Genomic DNA, 21,531 nt, shown 5'->3' with positions numbered 1-21,531 from the left:
ACAGCAGATGCTTTTATCCAATCATCCGTGCATTACCTTTTACATATGGTTGGCCCCTGGGAATTGAATCCACAATCCTGGTGTTGCAAGCGCCATGCTTTACCAACTGACCTACAGAGAAGACACCAAGGAGCAACAATATATTTATCACTACTCATGTATATCCCTTGATTTTTTTATACTGTAGAACTGAGGTCGTGTGCCACTACAACAAACCATATTAATGTTGCTGTAAGCTGATTCAATAAAACAAGTCTATCCATCTCCAGACTAACAACAAACATGGAATTACATTAGTGAGACTGTCCTCTACCACAGGTTTTCCCAAAGTCGTTCCTGGGGCCCCTCTTGGGTGCACATTTTGTCCCCCCCCCCCTCCAGCACTACACATCTGATTCAAGTATTCAAAGCTTGATGATGAGTTGGTTATTTGAATCAGCTGTGTAGTGTTAGGGGGCAAAAGAAACTAGATGTGCACCCAAGGGGGGCCCCTAGGACCGAGTTTGGGAAACCCTCCTCTACCAGAGCGTTATGCTTTAAACCAAGAGACCACGTAAGTAACTAAGCATTATGTCCCACCCCTTTATTCTATTAGTTCTATTAGTTCAGATCAATGAATTTGGTCTGGTGACCAGGTGACCAGGGGATTGGTGACCAGGGGATTGGTGAACAGGGGATTGGTGACCAGGGGATTGGTGAACAGGGGATTGGTGACCAGGGGTTTGGTGACCAGGGGATTGGTGAACAGGGGATTGTAAATGCATTAACTTGGTAACGAAACTAACATAAATGTTTATTTACTCAGCCACCAAGGACACCTAATCTTTTGATTAAAATGTTGGCATAGTGCTTTATTGGCAGTAATTAGCAGGAGATGTAATTTTACTTTAATGAGTAACTTTCATGAGAAATAAAAAACCCATCAAAAAACAGATGTTTTAGGCTTAGTTATAGTGAAACACGTCAATTCTGGTCTTCATTTTGACAGTTCATTGCAAAAGTGATATATGTTGGTCTTTCAGTAGTAAATCTAGCTCTTTTTGCCGCTAGCGGTTCAAGTCTACCATTGAAATCCCGATGGTGGCTCTCTGTCATCACAAAGGGGGTTTCGGTATGAAATCCACTCCCTTCTACATGTGCTGGGTGCTGCCACTTGAAGGCTTACTGTAAAAGCAGGTGACAGCGTGCTAATATATTTCGCATGATGTTTCCTTTACTAGATTACTGACGTTACACAAAAACATTTTTGCTTGCCGTTTCATACAGATCTATGTGCTTTTACAAACAAAAACAAAAACATGTAAACTACTGTATGAGCATATTACGTTAATATTAGTTGTCACGCCCTGACCTTAGCATTCTTTGTTTTCTTTATTATTTTGGTTAGGTCAGGGTGTGACATGGGTGATCATATGTTTTTGTCCTGTCTAGGGCTTTTGTTTGTTTATGGGGTTGTCACCAGTCTAAGGGTTTTGTATGTCTATGGTTGCCTAGATTGGTTCTCAATTAGAGGCAGCTGTTTATTGTTGTCTCTGATTGGGAACCATATTTAGGCAGCCATATTCCTTGAGTATTTCGTGGGTGATTATCTAAGTCTATGGATGTTGCATGTTTGCACGCTGTGTTGATAGCAGTCACGGTCGTTTTATTATTTTGTTTGTTTAGTGTACTTATTTCGTCTTACATTAAAAGAATGTATTCACATCACGCTGCGCTTTGGTTCTCCGATCCTTACTACTCCACCTCGTCAGAGGAGTAGCTAAATCCATAGTAACAAGAAATACATGACAGTGGTGGTCATGTCAACTCGTATTTTGTCTCAACTGCTATGACTGATTGGTGATGCAGTCTGCTAAAACAGTTGGCTCAGTTCAATGGTTGTAAATTTTAATCCCACATGGGGCAGATAAAAAATTTTTTTATCCTTTATAATTTATGTAAAAGTTTAGAAGAAAATATCAAAAGTTAGGTGAATTCACAGCATTTCGCTACAGCCGCAATAACATCTGCTAAATATGTCCCATCTGGATAAGAGGAATACCTATGTAAGAATGCTGTTCATTGACTATAGCGCAGCATTCAACACCATAGTACCCTCCAAGCTCATCATTAAGCTCGGGTCCCTGGGTCTGAACCCTTCCTGTGCAACTGGGTTCTTAACTTCCTGATGGGCCGTCCCCCAGGTGGTGAAGGTAGGAAACAACACCCCCACTTCGCTGTTCCTCAACACAGGGGCCCCACAAGGGTGTGTGCTCAGTCCCCTCCTGTACTCCCTGTTCCCCCATGACTTCGTTGCCACGCACGCCTCAGACGACACAACAGTAGTAGGCATGATTACCAGCAATGACAAGACAGCCCACAGAGAGTAGGTGAGGGCCATGGGAGAGTGGTGCCAGTAAAATAACCTCTCACTCAATGTCAACATAAACACAGGAGCTGATCGTGGACTTCAGGAAACAGCAGAGGGAGCATGCCCCTATCCACATCGACAGGACTGCAGTGGAGAAGGTGGAAAGCTTCAAGTTTCTCAGTGTACAGATCAATGAGGTTCTGAAGCGCCTCTTCAATCTCAGGAGACTGAAGAAATGTTGCTTTGCCCCTAAAACCCTCACAAACTTTTACAGATGCACAATTGAGAGCATCCTGTCGAGCTGTATCACCACCTGGTACGGCAACTGCACCGCCCTCAATCGCAGTGCTCTCCAGAGGGTGGTGCGGTCTGCCCAACACATTCTGTCTAAAGCAACTAGACCATTAGTGGGTATCATATATCTTGGAGTTGCTCAGAAATACATCAAGTATGTTTCGTATGGCTCTGAGGCCATGCTGCTATAATAAACCTGTAGTTTTTAGGTGAATATGGTTTGATAAATTACCTGTCTGATTTGTCATTGAAAGTTCATGAAAAATAATCAACTTCCTCTAACTAATTGAAGGCTTTGTTGTCCCCCTTGTTTATGATCACCATCATATTTCGAAGCTATTTCAGTTATTTTCCCCCACATTCTGCAGACCCCACAGAGAAGGGATAAAAGCCACTGTTTTGCCTATACCACCTATTTTCAGCACAATCAAGTCAAGAGTATTTTCATAATGAGTTGTTCAAGATTCTGCTGTTTACGCTACTTAGCTGTGTTGATAATAGACAAAAAGTTGAAGCATAAAGCTAAGTTTTCTCGTCACCTGGGATGTAAATCCAAATCTGACCGAAATGTGAGTTTATGTGAAACACAAAGAAACCTACACCTTGACCTAGCACACAACACACATCAAAGACAATCCTTCCCAAAACACGATCCACAGTTTCTTGGACATATTTTGCAGCATACAACTACAACTCACTCCTCCTTCGCCTGCAGACATTTTTCTTGATTCACTAGCCACTCAAAAGATTAGTGGAAACGCAGATTGAGCCAAAGAAGGCTTTTTAAAAATGTTCTGGCGGTATGAATGGAACACTCTTAGTGAAGGCTGCTTTTACTTAGACAGTTGGGTTGACTTACTGTCGGTATAGTGTGGACACAGGTGGCTTTACTGGTCTAACAGGAGCATCACGCTATCTGGGGACGGTACCTCGAGGACATGTGCACACATTGTGCCATGAAATCAGAATCAAGCTTAAGCTCAAGCACGGAGTCAATTGGGAAAAAGACTTATTCTCTAATGCAGGTTATACACTCGTCAAATACAAAGGGTCCTAGACAATGGAATCAGGTAACCACAAGTCAGGGTGGCCTAGTGGTTAGAGTGTTGGGCTTGTAGCCAGAAGGTTGCAAGTTCAAACCCCCAAGGTACAAATCTGTCGTTCTGCCCCTGAACAGGCAGTTAACCCACTGTTCCTAGGCCGTCATTGAAAATAAGAATTTGTTCTTAACTGACTTGCCTAGTAAAATTAAAATAAACTGTTTAACTGCACATAAATATGACATTTTGTAAGTGATATGCAGTTGAGTTTGTCTGTTTTCTTACTGTCGTGTAGACATTGTTTGGTTGAGTAGATGAATCAACTTGGATTCTCGCAAGAATAATGTTTTTTTTTTTACCTACTATGGAAACAGGGTTAGCATGTTTGATTGTACAGGGCTTCTGTATACTGAATATAGTATATCAAGACTTAGTGATTACTGTCACGACTTCTGCCGAAGTCAATGCCTCTCCTTGTTCGGGCGGTGTTCGGCGGTTGACGTCGCCGGTCTTCTAGCCATCGCGATCCATTTTTCATTTTCCATTTGTTATGTCTCGTTTCACCACACACCTGGTTCTCATTCCCCTCATTATGTGTTGTGTATTTAACCCTCTGTTTGCCCCATGTCTTTGTGTGGTATTGTTTATCTGCTTTCATGTATGCGCACGTTAGGCTGGTTGCGCTGGGTTCAACCCGTATTTGTATTTCGTGTCCGATGGTGCCGTGTGTTTTTGGTTCGCCAAATAAAAGGCTCCGTTTTGCTACCAATTATCTGCTCTCCTGCGCCTGACTTCCTACAGCCCTTCACGCATACCATGACAGATTACACTGTACAGTTGTGGCCAAAAGATTTGAGAATGACACAAATATTAATTTTCACAAAGTTTGCTGCTTCACTGTCTTTAGATATTTTTGTCAGATGTTACTATGGATACTGAAGTATAATTACAAGCATTTCATAAGTGTCAAAGGCTTTTATTGGCAATTACATGAAGTTGATAGAGTCATTATTTGCAGTGTTGACCCTTCTTTTTCAAGTCCTCTGCAATCCGCCCTGGCATGCTGTCAATTAACTTCTGGGCCACATACTGACTGATGGCAGCCCATTCTTGCATAATCAATGCTTGGAGTTTTTGTTGGTCCACCCGCCTCTTGAGGATTGACCACAAGTTCTCAATGGGATTAAGGTCTGGGGAGTTTCCTGGCCATGGACCCAAAATATCAATGTTTTGTTCCCCCGAGCCACTTAGTTATCACTTTTGCCTTATGGCAAGGTGCTCCATCATGCCGGATAAGGCATTGTTCGTCACTAAACTGTTCCTGGATGGTTGGGAGAAGTTGCTCTCGGAGGATGTGTTACCATTCTTTATTCATGGCTGTGTTCTTAGGCAAAATTGTGAGTGAGCCCACTCCCTTGGCTGAGAAGCAACCCCACACAGGATGCTTTACTGTTGGCATGACACTGGACTGATGGTAGCGCTCACCTGTTCTTCTCCGGACAAGCTTTTTTCCGGATGACCCAAACAATCGGAAAGGGGATTAATCAGAGAATATGACTTTACCCCGGTCCTCAGCAGTCCAATCCCTGTACCTTTTGCAGAATATCAGTCTGTCCCTGATGTTTTTCCCGGAGAGAAGTGGCTTCTTTGCTGCCCTTCTTGACACCAGGCCGTCCTCCAAAAGTCAGATGCACTCACACCTGCCTGCTGCCATTCCTGAGCAAGCTCTGTACTGTTGGTGCCCCGATCCCGCAGCTGAATCAACTTTAGGGGATGGTCCTGGTGCTTGCTGGACTTTCTTGGGCGCCATGAAGCCTTCTTCACAACAGTTGAACCACTCTCCTTGAAGTTCTTTATGATCTGATGGTTGATTTAGGTGCAATCTTACTGGCAGCAATATCCTTGCCTGTGAAGCCCTTTTTGTGCAAAGCAATGATGACGGCACATGTTTTCTTGTAACCGTGGCTGACAGAGACAGAACAATGATTCCAAGCACCACCCTCCTTTTGAAGCTTCCAGTGTGTTATTCGAACTCAATCAGCATGACAGAGTGATCTCCAGCCTTGTCCTCGTCAACACTCACACCTGTGTTAACTAGAGAATCACTGACATGATGTCAGCTGGTCCTTTTGTGGCAGGGCTGAAATGCAGTGGAAATGTTTTGGAGGGATTCAGTTAATTTGCATGGCAAAGAGGGACTTTGCAATTAATTGCAATTCATCTGATCACTCTTCATAACATTCTGGAGTATATGCAAATAGCCATCATACAAACTGAGGCAGCAGACTTTGTGAAAATGTATATTTGTGTCATTCTCAAAACTTTTGGCCATGACTGTACATACAGTATGTGAAATGCTGGTAACAAGAATGCACTACAAATGTTCTGCTGTTCATGTTCAATGTTTAGGGTAGGTCACCTTTATATAGCCAGAACCTTCATATTTCTCCAACAATACATCTACTGGTGATATGAGCCCATCTTAAAATGTCAGTTGAGTACTGTGAAAACAATGTATTTATTTTGCCATATTGTTGATGGTTTTACGGTCTAGAATCAGGATAACAATGGGCTTTTGAAATCAATTTCAGCCTTGTAATAAGGCGAGGGACAGTCACGTTATGAGGTCACGCTGAAATGTGACTGCAACTTTCCAGTATGGCCCTATGTCCCCTTGGCAGTCATCCAGTAGACATGTGTATAGTTCATCACCCAGCCTAGATAATTCTAGACAATGAGAGACTGACTAGCACATTCCTACTGTATTGTCCACTTGTCATCATTAGAGATGCTAGCTATATCTGATCAAACTGCTGAAGGTAACAAGAGACCAGTGGCAGTCAGTGCCTTAAGATGAGGGAGGCCATTTGATTTTTTATTAGCATGGCCTTATTTCTATTACAGCATATTGGGGAAAGGGGGATACCTAGTCAGTTGTACAACTGAATGCCTTCAACTGAAATGTGTCTTCCGCATTTAACCCCACTGTGAGGTACGGGGGGCTGGTTTAATTGACATCCACGGCGCCCGGGGTTAACTGCCTTGCTCAAGGGCAGAAAAACACATTTTTACCATGTCAGATCTGGGATACCATCCAACGCCTGTTGTTCATATTCCATTCACCCAGTTCAATGTATCATCGATAGGTTTAGGCTACTACATGATACTACATGATACATGATGACTACGTGATACTCAAATTTTCAAGAGGTTGCTACAACCTAGCCTATGAATGAAAGTGTACAATGTAGATGCACACAGGTCGAGAGAAAGGTTTGAGGTGACAGACAGTGACACATTCAATACCGCCTTGATCATTAGACCAATACTTGCAAACGACAGTTTGTATTGGACAAATTCAGGTACGTTTATCCCTGTTTCATTCTGTTTGCTTCCGTTTAAGAAACGTTTTTCAACAGAATCAGTGGAATAAATACACCCGTGATCACACACAAACACAGTTCACTTTCATAGCAGCCACATTGTATTCCTTCTCGCATCCATGCTCTCTCCTCCTCACCCCTTTTCTCTTCGTTTGTGGACTTCAATGCACAACACATCAGCTGTATGTGACCAGGCGAAAAAAAACTTTTGACGCAAAACCATATCATAACCACTACACACAGCCTACATCATTGTCACCATATTAGCTAAAGTAACGTCATAGTCAACATAGTTAATAGAACTAACTTGTTAGTAAACCCTCTACAATCCTGCAGTACAGTTCCAGTGTATAGTCAGTTTAGCAGTTACACCGGCAAGCCCCGATGGCAATAAATTAGTAAAACCAAAAGCTTACCTTGACTTGGAAGAGTTCCAGTTTTGTGTTGGATAATCATAGCCAGCTAGCTAATATAGCATGCCTCTGTTTGAGCTGGGTGTTTGAGTAGGCTAAACTATCTAGCTGCCTTTGCTAGCTATGTAAGTGAAACTGGAAAACAAATTATACACTCTCTATTTTGAAGAAATTAATTTGTTTAAAACTGTTCAACTATTGTTTTTCTTTGAGTCAACTACTCACCACATTTCATGCACTGCAGTGCTAGATAGCTGTAGCTTATACTTTCAGTACTAGATTCATTCTCTGATCTTTTGATTGGGTGGACAAGATGTCAGTTTATGCTGCAAGGGCTCTGACCGGTTGGAGGAAATCCTCTTGAAGTTGTCATAATTACTGTTTAAGTCTATGGAAGGGTGTGAGAACCATGACCTCCAAGGTTTTGTATTGAAGTCAATGTATCCAGAGGAGGATGGAAGCTAGCTGTCCTCCGGCTACACCATGTTGCTACCCTACAGAGTGCTGTTGAGGCTACTGTAGACCTTCATTCCAAAACAGTGTGTTTTAATAAATGATTTGGTGACATTTGAATATATTTAGTATAGTGTCTAAAAAGGATCACTTTTAAATTTGTAAATGTTTTAGTTTTTATGAAATTCACTGAGCAGGATGGTCCTCCCCTGCCTACTCTGAGTAGCCTCCACTGCAAGAGACCATGCTTCTCTGTGTATAGTAACCCCTCCATAGCCATTGTTATAGTCTTGTGGGTTTGTTTTCAATCAATATTGCTGTTATTTCCTAGATAGCTCACCATAGCCTATTATATAATTCCATCATCATAAAGTAAAGTTGGTAAGATGCCCTAGAGGGCAAAAACATTGACTGATCCAATTGTCCTGACACGAGTCATTGTTGATTTCACTTGTTATAGGGGAGAGATTCTAGGGCTGCAGATAAGACTGTTGCCATGGTCCTGAAGGAGATACCCAGTAAGGCGTCTTCAGAAGTGAAACCCCTCCTCACGGTGACAACCAAGGTGGGCAGAACCATCGCAACCCCTCCGAACATCTCCTATCCCTCTCACTCCCTCAACTGAATTTTCCTATTTTTGGTGATGATAAAATCAATGGCAATGCTTTAAGCATCCTGTATCTACCCTCACTCTTGAGCCTAGCTCGAACTCTTCTCACACATCAATAACCTCACGACAGCAAAAAGCAACAACATTGATTTTATTTAATTTTTCAGCTGCTCTATGTGGTATAAAATGCATGTTACATTCCAAATCACCAACTAATAACCAGCCAGTATTTCAGCTGTAGCCAGGAATGACATTTTATCTAAATGCCATTTCATTGATGTATTTAAATTATATGCGCTGTAACTTGTACCTGTTGCAGCAGCAACACCTTATCAATGTAGTGCAGGAATTGTTAGTGAGAGTTCCTCAGGTGTACCTTAGTGGGCTTTTACTGTCACATTACCAAGTGAATCTACCCAATCAGGTAGTCTTAGCAGAATGACTTCATATTACTAAGTGAATCTACCCAATCAGGTAGTCTTAGCAGAATGACTTCATATTACTAAGTTAATCTACCCAATCAGGTAGTCTTAGCAGAATGACTTCGTATTACTCAGTGAATCTACCCAATCGAGTAGTCTTAGAATAATTAGAAATTAGGTTCTATATCAGCAAAATGTTTAGCCCATATCCAATGCAGTTTGTGAAAAGGCAGATTTTTACACCTCATAAGCAGCTAAACTTTCCTAATGTGTATGCATTTCCATAATGCATTACCTTGCAGCATCACATTAGGCTAGGACATAATTAAGCCATCTATTCTTGTAGATGCAGTTGATTGTCAGTGTGCTTTTCGGTGTTGCTTTGAAGCAATATGTGGATCGTATGGTTATAGCAGATGCTATTGTACGCTTCTGTTTTCTGTTCTTGATATAAATTAAAAGTACTTGGTGTGTGTGTGTGTGTTTGTGTGTCCGTGCATCTGTGTGTATTTCTGTGCTGTGGTGACAGTATAGTGATGTTCTGATGTTAACGTTATAAAATGGGCTCTGTAGGCTTCAATATGCTAAGTTGTTTCATAAAATACCATAATGTGTTTTTTAAATAATTATATATTGAAAAAAAAATTGATCTTTTTATTTTTAATCCCAACCAGCAAAGCACTCTATTGCGCAACACAACAAATATGTTTATCATGTGCTTCTTTGTATTCAAATACTAGTACTATCAGAAAGTTCGGTTAACAATGCTGTGTTTGCTGACTGTCTTTTGTTAGACAAGGCCTCTTTCTGTCCTTTTTACTTCTGTGAGTTAACCTTTCATTCTTTAAAATAGTTTAAAACAGCTGCCATTTTTAGCTTCCAGACCCTTAAATTAAGCCAACATTCTTGCTGTCTCATTCCGTAATCAGACTGGGATCTGGTGCATAATATCTGGACGTAGATAAGCAACTACATAAAAAAACAGACGTGTGCATTAAATGAGCAGGAAACTGCCTACCTTCACTAGTCTGAGAAGTAAATGGAAAGATGTGACTAGACTGCTAACACACAGGACACAACATATGCCATGTCACAAAATAGGATGCAACATCTTAATCAATGTAAAAAAATTAAAAAAGGGGGCAGAGGGTGAATTTGTAAATTTTATGAAAGTAGTTCCTCAGTCCTTTCACAAGGTCAAAAAAGGAGTTCCGCAGTCCTTCCACAAGGTCAGTGAAAGTAGTTCCTCAAATCTTCCACAAGGTCAGAGAAAGTAGTTCCGCAGTCCTTCCACAAAGTCTGAGAAAGTAGTTCCGCAGTCCTTCCACAAGGTCAGTGAATGTAGTTCCTGAGTCCTTCCACAAGGTCAGAGAAAGTAGTTCCGCAGTCCTTCCACAAAGTCTGAGAAAGTAGTTCCGCAGTCCTTCCACAAGGTCAGTGAATGTAGTTCCTCAGTCCTTCCACAAGGTCAGAGAAAGTAGTTCCGCAGTCCTTCCACAAGGTCCGTGATAAAAATTTGACCTTTACAGCAATGACCTCATTCCCTTTCTAGATACTCCGGTGTTCAGGAGAGGAGCTGAATGCTGCTTTCCTCAGACAAACACAGAGGTCTATTATATTCTGCATACTGGCAACACCATTCTTTTCAGATGACACGGATCAATTGCCAATAGAAGTCTGTTTCTAACTTTGTAGCATCGGTAAATAATGCATCTATAAGATGTCTTGCATAAGAGTGCACCCTCCACCCATGTGTTCTTGAGCTCAAACACTGTCTCACACACACACACACACACACACACACACACACACACACACACACACACACACACACACACACACACACACACACACACACACACACACACACACACACACACACACACACACACACACACACACACACGTTCACTATCACATACACTCATGCTAGACAATAGGCAAATAGCTAACTGTCACATATTGTACAGTATATACTCATGCTAGACAATAGGCAAATAGCTAACTATCACATACTGTATATACTCATGCTAGACAATAGGCAAATAGCTAACTATCACATACTGTATATACTCATGCTAGACAATAGGCAAATAGCTAACTGTCACATACTGTACAGTATATACTCATGCTAGACAATAGGCAAATAGCTAACTATCACATACTGTATATACTAATGCTAGACAATAGGCAAATAGCTAACTATCACATACTGTACAGTATATACTCATGCTAGACAATAGGCAAATAGCTAACTATCACATACTGTACAGTATATACTCATGCTAGACAATAGTCAAATAGCTAACTATCACATACTGTACAGTATATACTCATGCTAGACAATAGTCAAATAGCTAACTATCACATACTGTACAGTATATACTCATGCTAGACAATAGGCAAATAGCTAACTATCACATACTGTACAGTATATACTCATGCTAGACAATAGGTAAATAGCTAACTGTCCCATACTGTATATACTCACGCTAGACAATAGGTAAATAGCTAACTATCACATACTGTATATACTCACGCTAAACAATAGGTAAATAGCTAACTATCACATACTCGTGCTAGACAATAGGTAAATAGCTAACTATCACATACTGTATATACTCACGCTAGACAATAGGTAAATAGCTAACTATCACATACTGTATATACTCACGCTAGACAATAGGTAAATAGCTAACTGTCACATACTCGTGCTAGACAATAGGTAAATAGCTAACTATCACATACTGTACATACTCACGCTAGACAATAGGTAAATAGCTAACTGTCACATACTCACGCTAGACAATAGGTAAATAGCTAACTGTCACATACTGTACATACTCACGCTAGACAATTGGCAAAGTGGCTAATGGCTTACAGTGCAGTATAGCCCTTATAATCTTATAGAAATTATGAATGACTTTGGGAATGGACAATGATCCATAGTTTTCTATTACAATGGTAAGCTTTTTAGGTATAGCAACAATTATGCTCTAATATAATGAGCATGATAATAAAACAAAATATCATCCGTGTGCAAGCTCAAACAGTAGGGTGTTGGCGGATGCATCTGTTCCTAGGATATCAACATAACAAATAAATACCAAAGCATAAAAATGAGAATAACAATACATTAAAGCAACAGTAGTAAGCCAGTCTCAACATGACTGAGAAGCCTCATGACGTGGTATGAAAGCCAAAACAAAATGGCAAATATTATATGACATTACATTGCATTGCACTTTTCACTGGTTGTCCCTCAGGTTGTGGCAGGAGGACACATATTTGGCTCCCAAAGTTGCACATTTTGGCTTTTTAAAAGGCCTACTGACGAGGAGCTAGCAGGATCACGCTAACTTAACAAAGATTCAGAGCAGACAATGGTTACAAACAAGGAACAAGATGTTCTAATGTACAGTATGTTAGTATCCTAAGGCTAACTGGGATGTCCCTCCTCACCAAGAGATTACAGCATAATGAGGCAGGGCTGCTCCGTAGAGCACATCTTTGCTGCCTTTGACATTTGTTATGCTGGAACATCAGATTAGAAATATCTAGCTAGCACTCCTTTAACTTCCAGTTAACCGGTTCTCCGTACAGCGCTAGACAAAAATAGACATATCAGAAAAGACAAAGGAATGGTCTTTTCTCCCACAATGATTTGAACACACTCACAACCCCCCACCTCCTACGGGTTTAACCGGTTCAGGGTTCCCTTGACAACAGCATCTAAGAGATCTCTTGGAGTCATGCTCAGGTGGTGCAATTAGCTGAGGTTTTTCCATGACATCCTTTCAGGATTACCCCTCGAGGACTTGTAAACAAAGTTGCAATGTCCTTTGCACAGGATCAGCAAGCAAAAAAGGTACAAAGTGATATGCTGAAAAAATGGTAGCCTCCTCCACCTCGACGCAAAGAGAGAGGTTTGGGAGGACGAATGTGGCCAAAATCCCTTGTGTTTCAGTTTGAGCCAGGACAGTAAACCTATAATTGGCCTTTCCACTGTTACCTGGTAGCGTCCCGAGACTCTGTACACTACAGATAATTGGATGGATTGCCTGTCCTTATTAACCGATGGATGATTAGCAAGGAAGATGTGGAGGTCTCTATCATGTTATGAAAACAAAGGGTTAACCAAGATCATTATTTGTAGTTATTCTTTTGGTAATTACAGTAAGTGCTTTGCAGACTCCGTGCAACGATGGTTTATTAACTGTTCAATTCAAATAGCGCTGGAGGAGATGGCTACCGTTTTACGGGCTCCTAACCAATTGTGCAAATTTGTGTTGGTTTTTTGTTGCATTGTTTGTGACTTATTTTGTACATAATGTTTCTGCCATCGTCTCTTATGACTGAAAAAAACTTCTGGATATCAGAACACACAACGACTTGGACACAAAATATTTAATGCTGATACCGGACCAGGCCCAAATCACCCGTCATTTGCATGAAAGCGAGACACCAATATAGAGGACACACGTCCGGGTGCCTTGTGAGAATTGGTCAGCAAGTGGTTAACGCCTCTACCATCCGTCCTATTGGCCAACGCGCAATCATTGGAGAATAAATTGGATGAGCTCCATTCAAGACTTTCTGACCACATCTGCCACGCTGATCCTCAATTCGGGGGCCCCTCAGCAGTGCATGCTTAGTCCCCTCCTGCACTCCCTGTTCACTCATGACTGCATGGCCAAGCAGGACTCTAACACTATCATTAAGTTTGCCGACGACACAGCGGTGGTAGACCTGATTACAGAGAACGATGAGACAGCCTATAGGGAGGAGGTCAGAGACCTGGCAGTATCGTGCCAGGACAACAACCTCTCCCTCAATGTGATCAAGAAAAAGGAGATGATTGTGGACTACAGGAAAAGGAAGGCTGAGCACGCCCCTATTCATCAACGGGGCTGTAGTGGATCAGGTTGAGAGCTTCAAGTTCCTTGGTGTCCACATTATCAACAAACTATCATGGTTCAAACACATCAAGACAGTTGTGAAGAGGGCACAACAACGCATATTCTCAGGAGACTGAGAAGATTTCGCATGAGTCCTTAGATCCTTAAAAGGTTCTACAGTTGCACCATCGAGAGCATCCCGACTGGTTGCATCCCCGCCTGGTATGGCAACTGCTCGGCCTCTGACCGCAAGGGGCTACAAAGGGTAGTGCGTACAGCCCAGTACATCACTGGGGAAAGCTTCCTGCCATCCAGGACCTCTGTACCAGGCAGTGTCAGAGAAAAGCCTTAAAAATAGCTAAAGAATCCAGTACCCTTGTCATAGACTGTTCTCTCTGCTAACGCACAACAATCGGTATTCGAGCACCAAGTCTCGGTCCAAAAGGCTTCTTAACAGCTTCTACCCCCAAGCCATAAGGCTGCTGAACAGCTAATCAAATGGCTAACTGGACTATTTGCATTGAGCCCCCTCCCCCTTTTTATGCTGCTGCTACTCGCTGTGTATTATCTATGCATAGTCACTTTATCCCTATGTACATGTACATATTACCTCAATTACCTTGACTAACCTGTACCCCCGCACATTGACTCAGTACCGGTACCTCCGTATAGCCTCGTTATTGTTATTTTATTTTTTATTTTAAAAAAAAAACATGTTTTCCTTTTTTTAAAACTTTAGTTTATTTAGTAAATATTTTCTTAAAACTGCATTTTAAGTGAACTGGCATTGTTGTGCCAGGACAACAACCTCTCCCTTAACGTCAGCCAAACATTGGTTGATTGTTGACTTCAGAAGGCAGAGGAGGGAACATGCCCCGATCCACATCAAAGGGACTGCAGTAGAGAGAGTCAGCAGGTTTAAGTTCCTCTGTGTCCACATCACAGAGGACTTGTCATGGACCAACAACACCACCACTCTTGTCAAGAGGGCGCAGCAGCATCTCTACTTCTTAAGGCGTCTGAAGAGATTCGGTATGCCACCCCAGGTCCTCTCCAAATACTACCGCTGCACCATCGAGAGCGTCCTGACCAGTTGCATCACGGCCCGGTATGGGAATTGCTCCGTCCACGACCACAAGGCCCTCCAGCGGGTGGTGAAGATGGCCCAGTACATCACTGGGACCGTGTTCCCACCCATCCAGGACATCTACACGAACCGGTGTCTCAGGAAGGCCCACAGCATCATCAAGGAACCCAACACACCCCAGCCACGAGCTGCTCTCTCCCTTATCGTCGAGCAGACGGTATCGCAGCATGAGGTCTGACACCAACAGGCTCAGAGACAGTTTCTATCTACAAGCCATCAGACTGCTGAACACTTGAACTGGACTGACCTCCATGCTCTGATTCTCCGCACATGCACTCACTCACTCACTCACTCACTCACTCACTCACTCACTCACTCACTCACTCACTCACTCACTCACTCACTCATTCACCCGCCCATGTGCTGCTGCTTCCAGACTCTGGGAGGGCTAAATACTTATTCATTTAAATACTTGCCCCCCAAACCCACTTCCACAAAACACATGTTAACATTGCACTATTAATTGTTTCCTTCCTGTATTATAATTATGCCAAAATGTTTATTTTATTTTCTACTGAGCCTTTTACTTTATGTTCATATTCTTATATTGTATTATCTGTTATTGATGTGGCATTGTTGAGAAGGAACCTGCAAGTAAGCATTTCTTTGGAGGATGGATGGCTGCTGAGGGGAGGGACAGCTCATAATAACGTCTGGAAGGGAGTATTATAACTGGAATGGAGTGAATACCATTTATTTCATTCCAGTCGTTATTATGAGCCATCCTCCCCTCAGCAGCCTCCACTGGTGTATCCATGTGTATCCCGTAGATATGAGAGATAAAACTTGAAGCTGAATATGAAAAAGGAATGGGCCTAACCAGGTTCCTAGATAAAAGTTTCCAGTTTTAACGTCACGTGCACAAGTACTGTGAAATGCCTTTCTTTTAAGCTCCAAACCCAACAATGCAGTAATCAATATCAATGTAGCGCTACAAATAACAAGGTAGAACAAAAACACATATTAAATAGAATAAATAAAATATGTACGAAAGTATTTTCTTGAATCGATAAGACATTTGGATTATTTTTGTTTCACTGTGTGAATGCGTCCAACGTACATGTGTGCCGAGCAAGAAAACCGCTTCATACTGGAAAGTTAGTTACCAACTTTCATTCAATAGGGCTCTTAGTGATGTCAATGATTTATCTCTTTATGTCTCAATAGGCTACGTACTTAACCCATAAAACGTAGCACAATATAATTCAGTAGTGTGAGGGAGACCCCATATCCAATTAGTTCATAATTGGTATGTTATCTCATCAATTCAAAATGTCAGGGAATTTAATTGCGAAACCCCTCTGTGTGAAAACTGACCTTAAATTACACTATTCTGTCAAGGGAAAGGAAGGGTTAGGAATCCCATTAAGAGCTACAGTTAGTGATGATCCACCTCACGACGCACACTCGTCTACAGACAAGGTTTGTGGCCTGCATCCTGGCACCGCAATTTGTCTTATTTGACGCTAAATAGATGGGAGGCATTGAAGGAAGGCTACCTTTATGGGCGATCATCACGTGAACATCATGGAGTTTCACGAGCCGTCTCTCCATAATGCATCACATAATGCTTGTCCTCTGCGAACATTATGTGACGGAAATAAATCGTTTATTCACCGACAGATGTTCCCCACTGATCACCGTCGGCAAAGTTGAAAGTGTTGTCGAAAGTTACACAGGCACATGCTTCCATGAATGGAATTTAAACTTTGAATGGATTTAATTTGCCGTTGGCCTTTATGGGTCTCGAAGGGCTTCCTACGATGTGTGCACAGTGTATTTACATGTGGCGCTAGCCTTCACCTGACTGTGTGAGTGACATCTACAGGGAAGTCCCAGAGTCTCCATGATGGACACACTGCACTCTAAAAAGAAAAGGTTTCTGGAGTATTCTTTAGGGGTTCTTCACATTGAAACTGACGGGGAACCCCTTCTCCTTCTTCAAAGAACCCCTTTTAATGGATCCTCAAATAACCTTTTGAAGAACCTTTTGGGGTACATTTTTTAACTAACCCCTCCCTTATGATTAATAATAATAATACACATAACAATAACAACAATAGCACCATTTTTTAAATTGTCAGTGTTTATTAAGATTTTAGTGGCAAAGCAGAATAAAAAATGCTAAATATGAGGTAAACTCCCAGCAGAGCCCCAAGTCCAATGTGTTTATCCTCTGGTGTGTGGATGTTAATGTGTTAATGTGTTTATCCTCTGGCGTGTGGATGTTAATGTGTTTATCCTCTGGTGTGTGGATGTTAATGTGTTAATGTGTTTATCCTCTGGCGTGTGGATGTTAATGTGTTTATCCTCTGGTGTGTGGATGTTAATGTCTTTATCCTCTGGCGTGTGGATGTTAATGTGTTTATCCTCTGGCGTGTTTGATGTTAATGTGTTAATGTGTTTATCCTCTGGCGTGTGGATGTTAATGTGTTTATCCTCTGGCGTGTGGATGTTAATGTGTTAATGTGTTTATCCTCTGGCGTGTGGATGTTAATGTGTTAATGTGTTTATCCTCTGGCGTGTGGATGTTAATGTGTTTATCCTCTGGTGTGTGGATGTTAATGTGTTTATCCTCTGGCGTGTGGATGTTAATGTGTTAATGTGTTTATCCTCTGGCGTGTGGATGTTAATGTGTTTATCCTCTGGCGTGTGGATGTTAATGTGTTTATCCTCTGGCGTGTGGATGTTAATGTGTTTATCCTCTGGCGTGTGGATGTTAATGTGTTTATCCTCTGGCGTGTGGATGTTAATGTGTTTATCCTCTGGCGTGTGGATGTTAATGTGTTTATCCTCTGGCGTGTGGATGTTAATGTGTTTATCCTCTGGCGTGTGGATGTTAATGTGTTAATGTGTTTATCCTCTGGCGTGTGGATGTTAATGTGTTAATGTGTTTATCCTCTGGCGTGTGGATGTTAATGTGTTTATCCTCTGGTGTGTGGATGTTAATGTGTTTATCCTCTGTCGTGTGGATGTTAATGTGTTTATCCTCTGGCGTGTAATAATAATAATATATGCCATTTAGAAGACGCTTTTATCCAAAGTCATGTGTGCATACATTCTACGTATGGGTGGTCCTGGGGATCGAACCCACTACCCTGGCGTTACAAGCGCCATGCTCTACCAACTGAGCTACAGAAGGACGTGTGGATGTTAATGTGTTTATCCTCTGGCGTGTGGATGTTAATGTGTTAATGTGTTTATCCTCTGGCGTGTGGATGTTAATGTGTTTATCCTCTGGTGTGTGGATGTTAATGTGTTTATCCTCTGGCGTGTGGATGTTAATGTGTTTATCCTCTGGCGTGTGGATGTTAATGTGTTTATCCTCTGGCGTGTGGATGTTAATGTGTTTATCCTCTGGCATGTGGATGTTAATGTGTTTATCCTCTGGCGTGTGGATGTTAATGTGTTTATCCTCTGGCGTGTGGATGTTAATGTGTATATCCTCTGGCGTGTGGATGTTAATGTGTTTATCCTCTGGCCTGTGGATGTTAATGTGTTTATCCTCTGGCGTGTGGATGTTAATGTGTTAATGTGTTTATCCTCTGGCGTGTGGATGTTAATGTGTTTATCCTCTGGCGTGTGGATGTTAATGTGTGGATGTTAATGTGTGGATGTTAATGTGTTTATCCTCTGGCGTGTGGATGTTAATGTGTTAATGTGTTTATCCTCTGGCGTGTGGATGTTAATGTGTGGATGTTAATGTGTATATCCTCTGGTGTGTGGATGTTAATGTGTTTATCCTCTGGTGTGTGGATGTTAATGTGTTAATGTGTTTATCCTCTGGCGTGTGGATGTTAATGTGTGGATGTTAATGTGTATATCCTCTGGTGTATGGATGTTAATGTGTTTATCCTCTGGCGTGTGGATGTTAATGTGTTAATGTGTTTATCCTCTGGCGTGTGGATGTTAATGTGTTTATCCTCTGGCGTGTGGATGTTAATGTGTTTATCCTCTGGCGTGTGGATGTTAATGTGTTTATCCTCTGGTGTGTGGATGTTAATGTGTTTATCCTCTGGCGTGTGGATGTTAATGTGTTTATCCTCTGGCGTGTGGATGTTAATGTGTTTATCCTCTGGCGTGTGGATGTTAATGTGTTTATCCTCTGGCGTTAATGTGTTTATCCTCTGGCGTGGATGTTAATGTGTTTATCCTCTGGCGTGTGGATGTTAATGTGTTTATCCTCTGGCGTGTGGATGTTAATGTGTTTATCCTCTGGCGTGTGGATGTTAATGTGTTTATCCTCTGGCGTGTTGATGTTAATGTGTTTATCCTCTGGTGTGTGGATGTTAATGTGTTTATCCTCTGGCGTGTTGATGTTAATGTGTTTATCCTCTGTGTGGATGTTAATGTGTTTATCCTCTGGCGTGTGGATGTTAATGTGTTTATCCTCTGGTGTGTGGATGTTAATGTGTTTATCCTCTGGTGTGTGTATGTTAATGTGTTTATCCTCTGGTGTGTGTATGTTAATGTGTGGATGTTAATGTGTATATCCTCTGGCGTGTGGATGTTAATGTGTGGATGTTAATGTGTTTATCCTCTGGCGTGTGGATGTTAATGTGTTTATCCTCTGGTGTGTGGATGTTAATGTGTGGATGTTAATGTGTATATCCTCTGGCGTGTGGATGTTAATGTGTGGATGTTAATGTGTTTATCCTCTGGCGTGTGGATGTTAATGTGTTTATCCTCTGGCGTGTGGATGTTAATGTGTGGATGTTAATGTGTATATCCTCTGGCGTGTGGATGTTAATGTGTTTATCCTCTGGCGTGTGGATGTTAATGTGTGGATGTTAATGTGTGGATGTTAATGTGTTTATCCTCTGGCGTGTGGATGTTAATGTGTTAATGTGTTTATCCTCTGGCGTGTGGATGTTAATGTGTGGATGTTAATGTGTATATCCTCTGGTGTGTGGATGTTAATGTGTTTATCCTCTGGTGTGTGGATGTTAATGTGTTAATGTGTTTATCCTCTGGCGTGTGGATGTTAATGTGTGGATGTTAATGTGTATATCCTCTGGTGTATGGATGTTAATGTGTTTATCCTCTGGCGTGTGGATGTTAATGTGTTAATGTGTTTATCCTCTGGCGTGTGGATGTTAATGTGTTTATCCTCTGGCGTGTGGATGTTAATGTGTTTATCCTCTGGCGTGTGGATGTTAATGTGTTTATCCTCTGGTGTGTGGATGTTAATGTGTTTATCCTCTGGCGTGTGGATGTTAATGTGTTTATCCTCTGGCGTGTGGATGTTAATGTGTTTATCCTCTGGCGTGTGGATGTTAATGTGTTTATCCTCTGGCGTGTGGATGTTAATGTGTTTATCCTCTGGCGTGTGGATGTTAATGTGTTTATCCTCTGGCGTGTGGATGTTAATGTGTTTATCCTCTGGCGTGTGGATGTTAATGTGTTTATCCTCTGGCGTGTTGATGTTAATGTGTTTATCCTCTGGTGTGTGGATGTTAATGTGTTTATCCTCTGGCGTGTTGATGTTAATGTGTTTATCCTCTGGCGTGTGGATGTTAATGTGTTTATCCTCTGGCGTGTGGATGTTAATGTGTTTATCCTCTGGTGTGTGGATGTTAATGTGTTTATCCTCTGGTGTGTGTATGTTAATGTGTTTATCCTCTGGTGTGTGTATGTTAATGTGTGGATGTTAATGTGTATATCCTCTGGCGTGTGGATGTTAATGTGTGGATGTTAATGTGTTTATCCTCTGGCGTGTGGATGTTAATGTGTTTATCCTCTGGTGTGTGTATGTTAATGTGTGGATGTTAATGTGTATATCCTCTGGCGTGTGGATGTTAATGTGTGGATGTTAATGTGTTTATCCTCTGGCGTGTGGATGTTAATGTGTTTATCCTCTGGCGTGTGGATGTTAATGTGTGGATGTTAATGTGTTTATCCTCTGGCGTGTGGATGTTAATGTGTTTATCCTCTGGTGTGTGGATGTTAATGTGTATATCCTCTGGCGTGTGGATGTTAATGTGTATATCCTCTGGCGTGTGGATGTTAATGTGTTTATCCTCTGGCGTGTGGATGTTAATGTGTTTATCCTCTGGCGTGTGGATGTTAATGTGTGGATGTTAATGTGTGGATGTTAATGTGTTTATCCTCTGGCGTGTGGATGTTAATGTGTTTATCCTCTGGCGTGTGGATGTTAATGTGTTTATCCTCTGGCGTGTGGATGTTAATGTGTTTATCCTCTGGCCTGTGGATGTTTTAATGTGTTTTTCCTCTGACGTGTGGATGTTAATGAGTTTATCCTCTGGTGTGTGGATGTTAATGTGTTGATGTTCTCCGTATCCACAGCCAGAATGATTTCTCAGTGCATGGTGATATAACAGGTTTCCTGTTATATTCATCAGAGGTGTAGGGAGGGTGAAGTCTGTGAATCCCCCCCCAAAATAGTAATTATACAGATGATTAACAAAACATGCACACAACAGTATTCATTCATACTTTAGATTTTGTGGAAAATGTTCATGAAAAAGCCTGTATGGTTTTCATGCACATACCACATAATG

The 21,531-nt window shown here is 41.6% G+C and overlaps 1 protein-coding gene across 4 annotated transcripts in view; it reads left to right on the top strand.

The window, feature by feature from the left end:
* LOC123996878 (PEX5-related protein-like) overlaps window positions 1-21,531 on the top strand; it is a 197,753-nt gene that overhangs the window by 82,627 nt on the left and 93,595 nt on the right. For 3 of the 4 annotated variants that reach the window (XR_006832050.1, XM_046300694.1, XM_046300682.1), the window contains exon 2: window positions 8,394-8,498. The exons of the other annotated variant lie outside the window; for it this stretch is intronic. Coding sequence is in view for 2 of the 3 variants with exons in the window: in XM_046300694.1 (XP_046156650.1) it covers window positions 8,394-8,498 (105 nt within the window). In the remaining variant the exon portion in view is untranslated. The remainder of the gene's footprint in view (window positions 1-8,393; window positions 8,499-21,531) is intronic. 4 annotated transcript variants of the gene reach the window in all.

Source organism: Oncorhynchus gorbuscha, linkage group LG02, assembly GCF_021184085.1.
Source record: "Oncorhynchus gorbuscha isolate QuinsamMale2020 ecotype Even-year linkage group LG02, OgorEven_v1.0, whole genome shotgun sequence".
Classification (NCBI taxonomy): Eukaryota; Metazoa; Chordata; class Actinopteri; order Salmoniformes; family Salmonidae; genus Oncorhynchus; species Oncorhynchus gorbuscha.
Note: the sequence above shows the minus strand (reverse complement) of the source record. Positions and strands in the feature narration are given on the sequence as shown.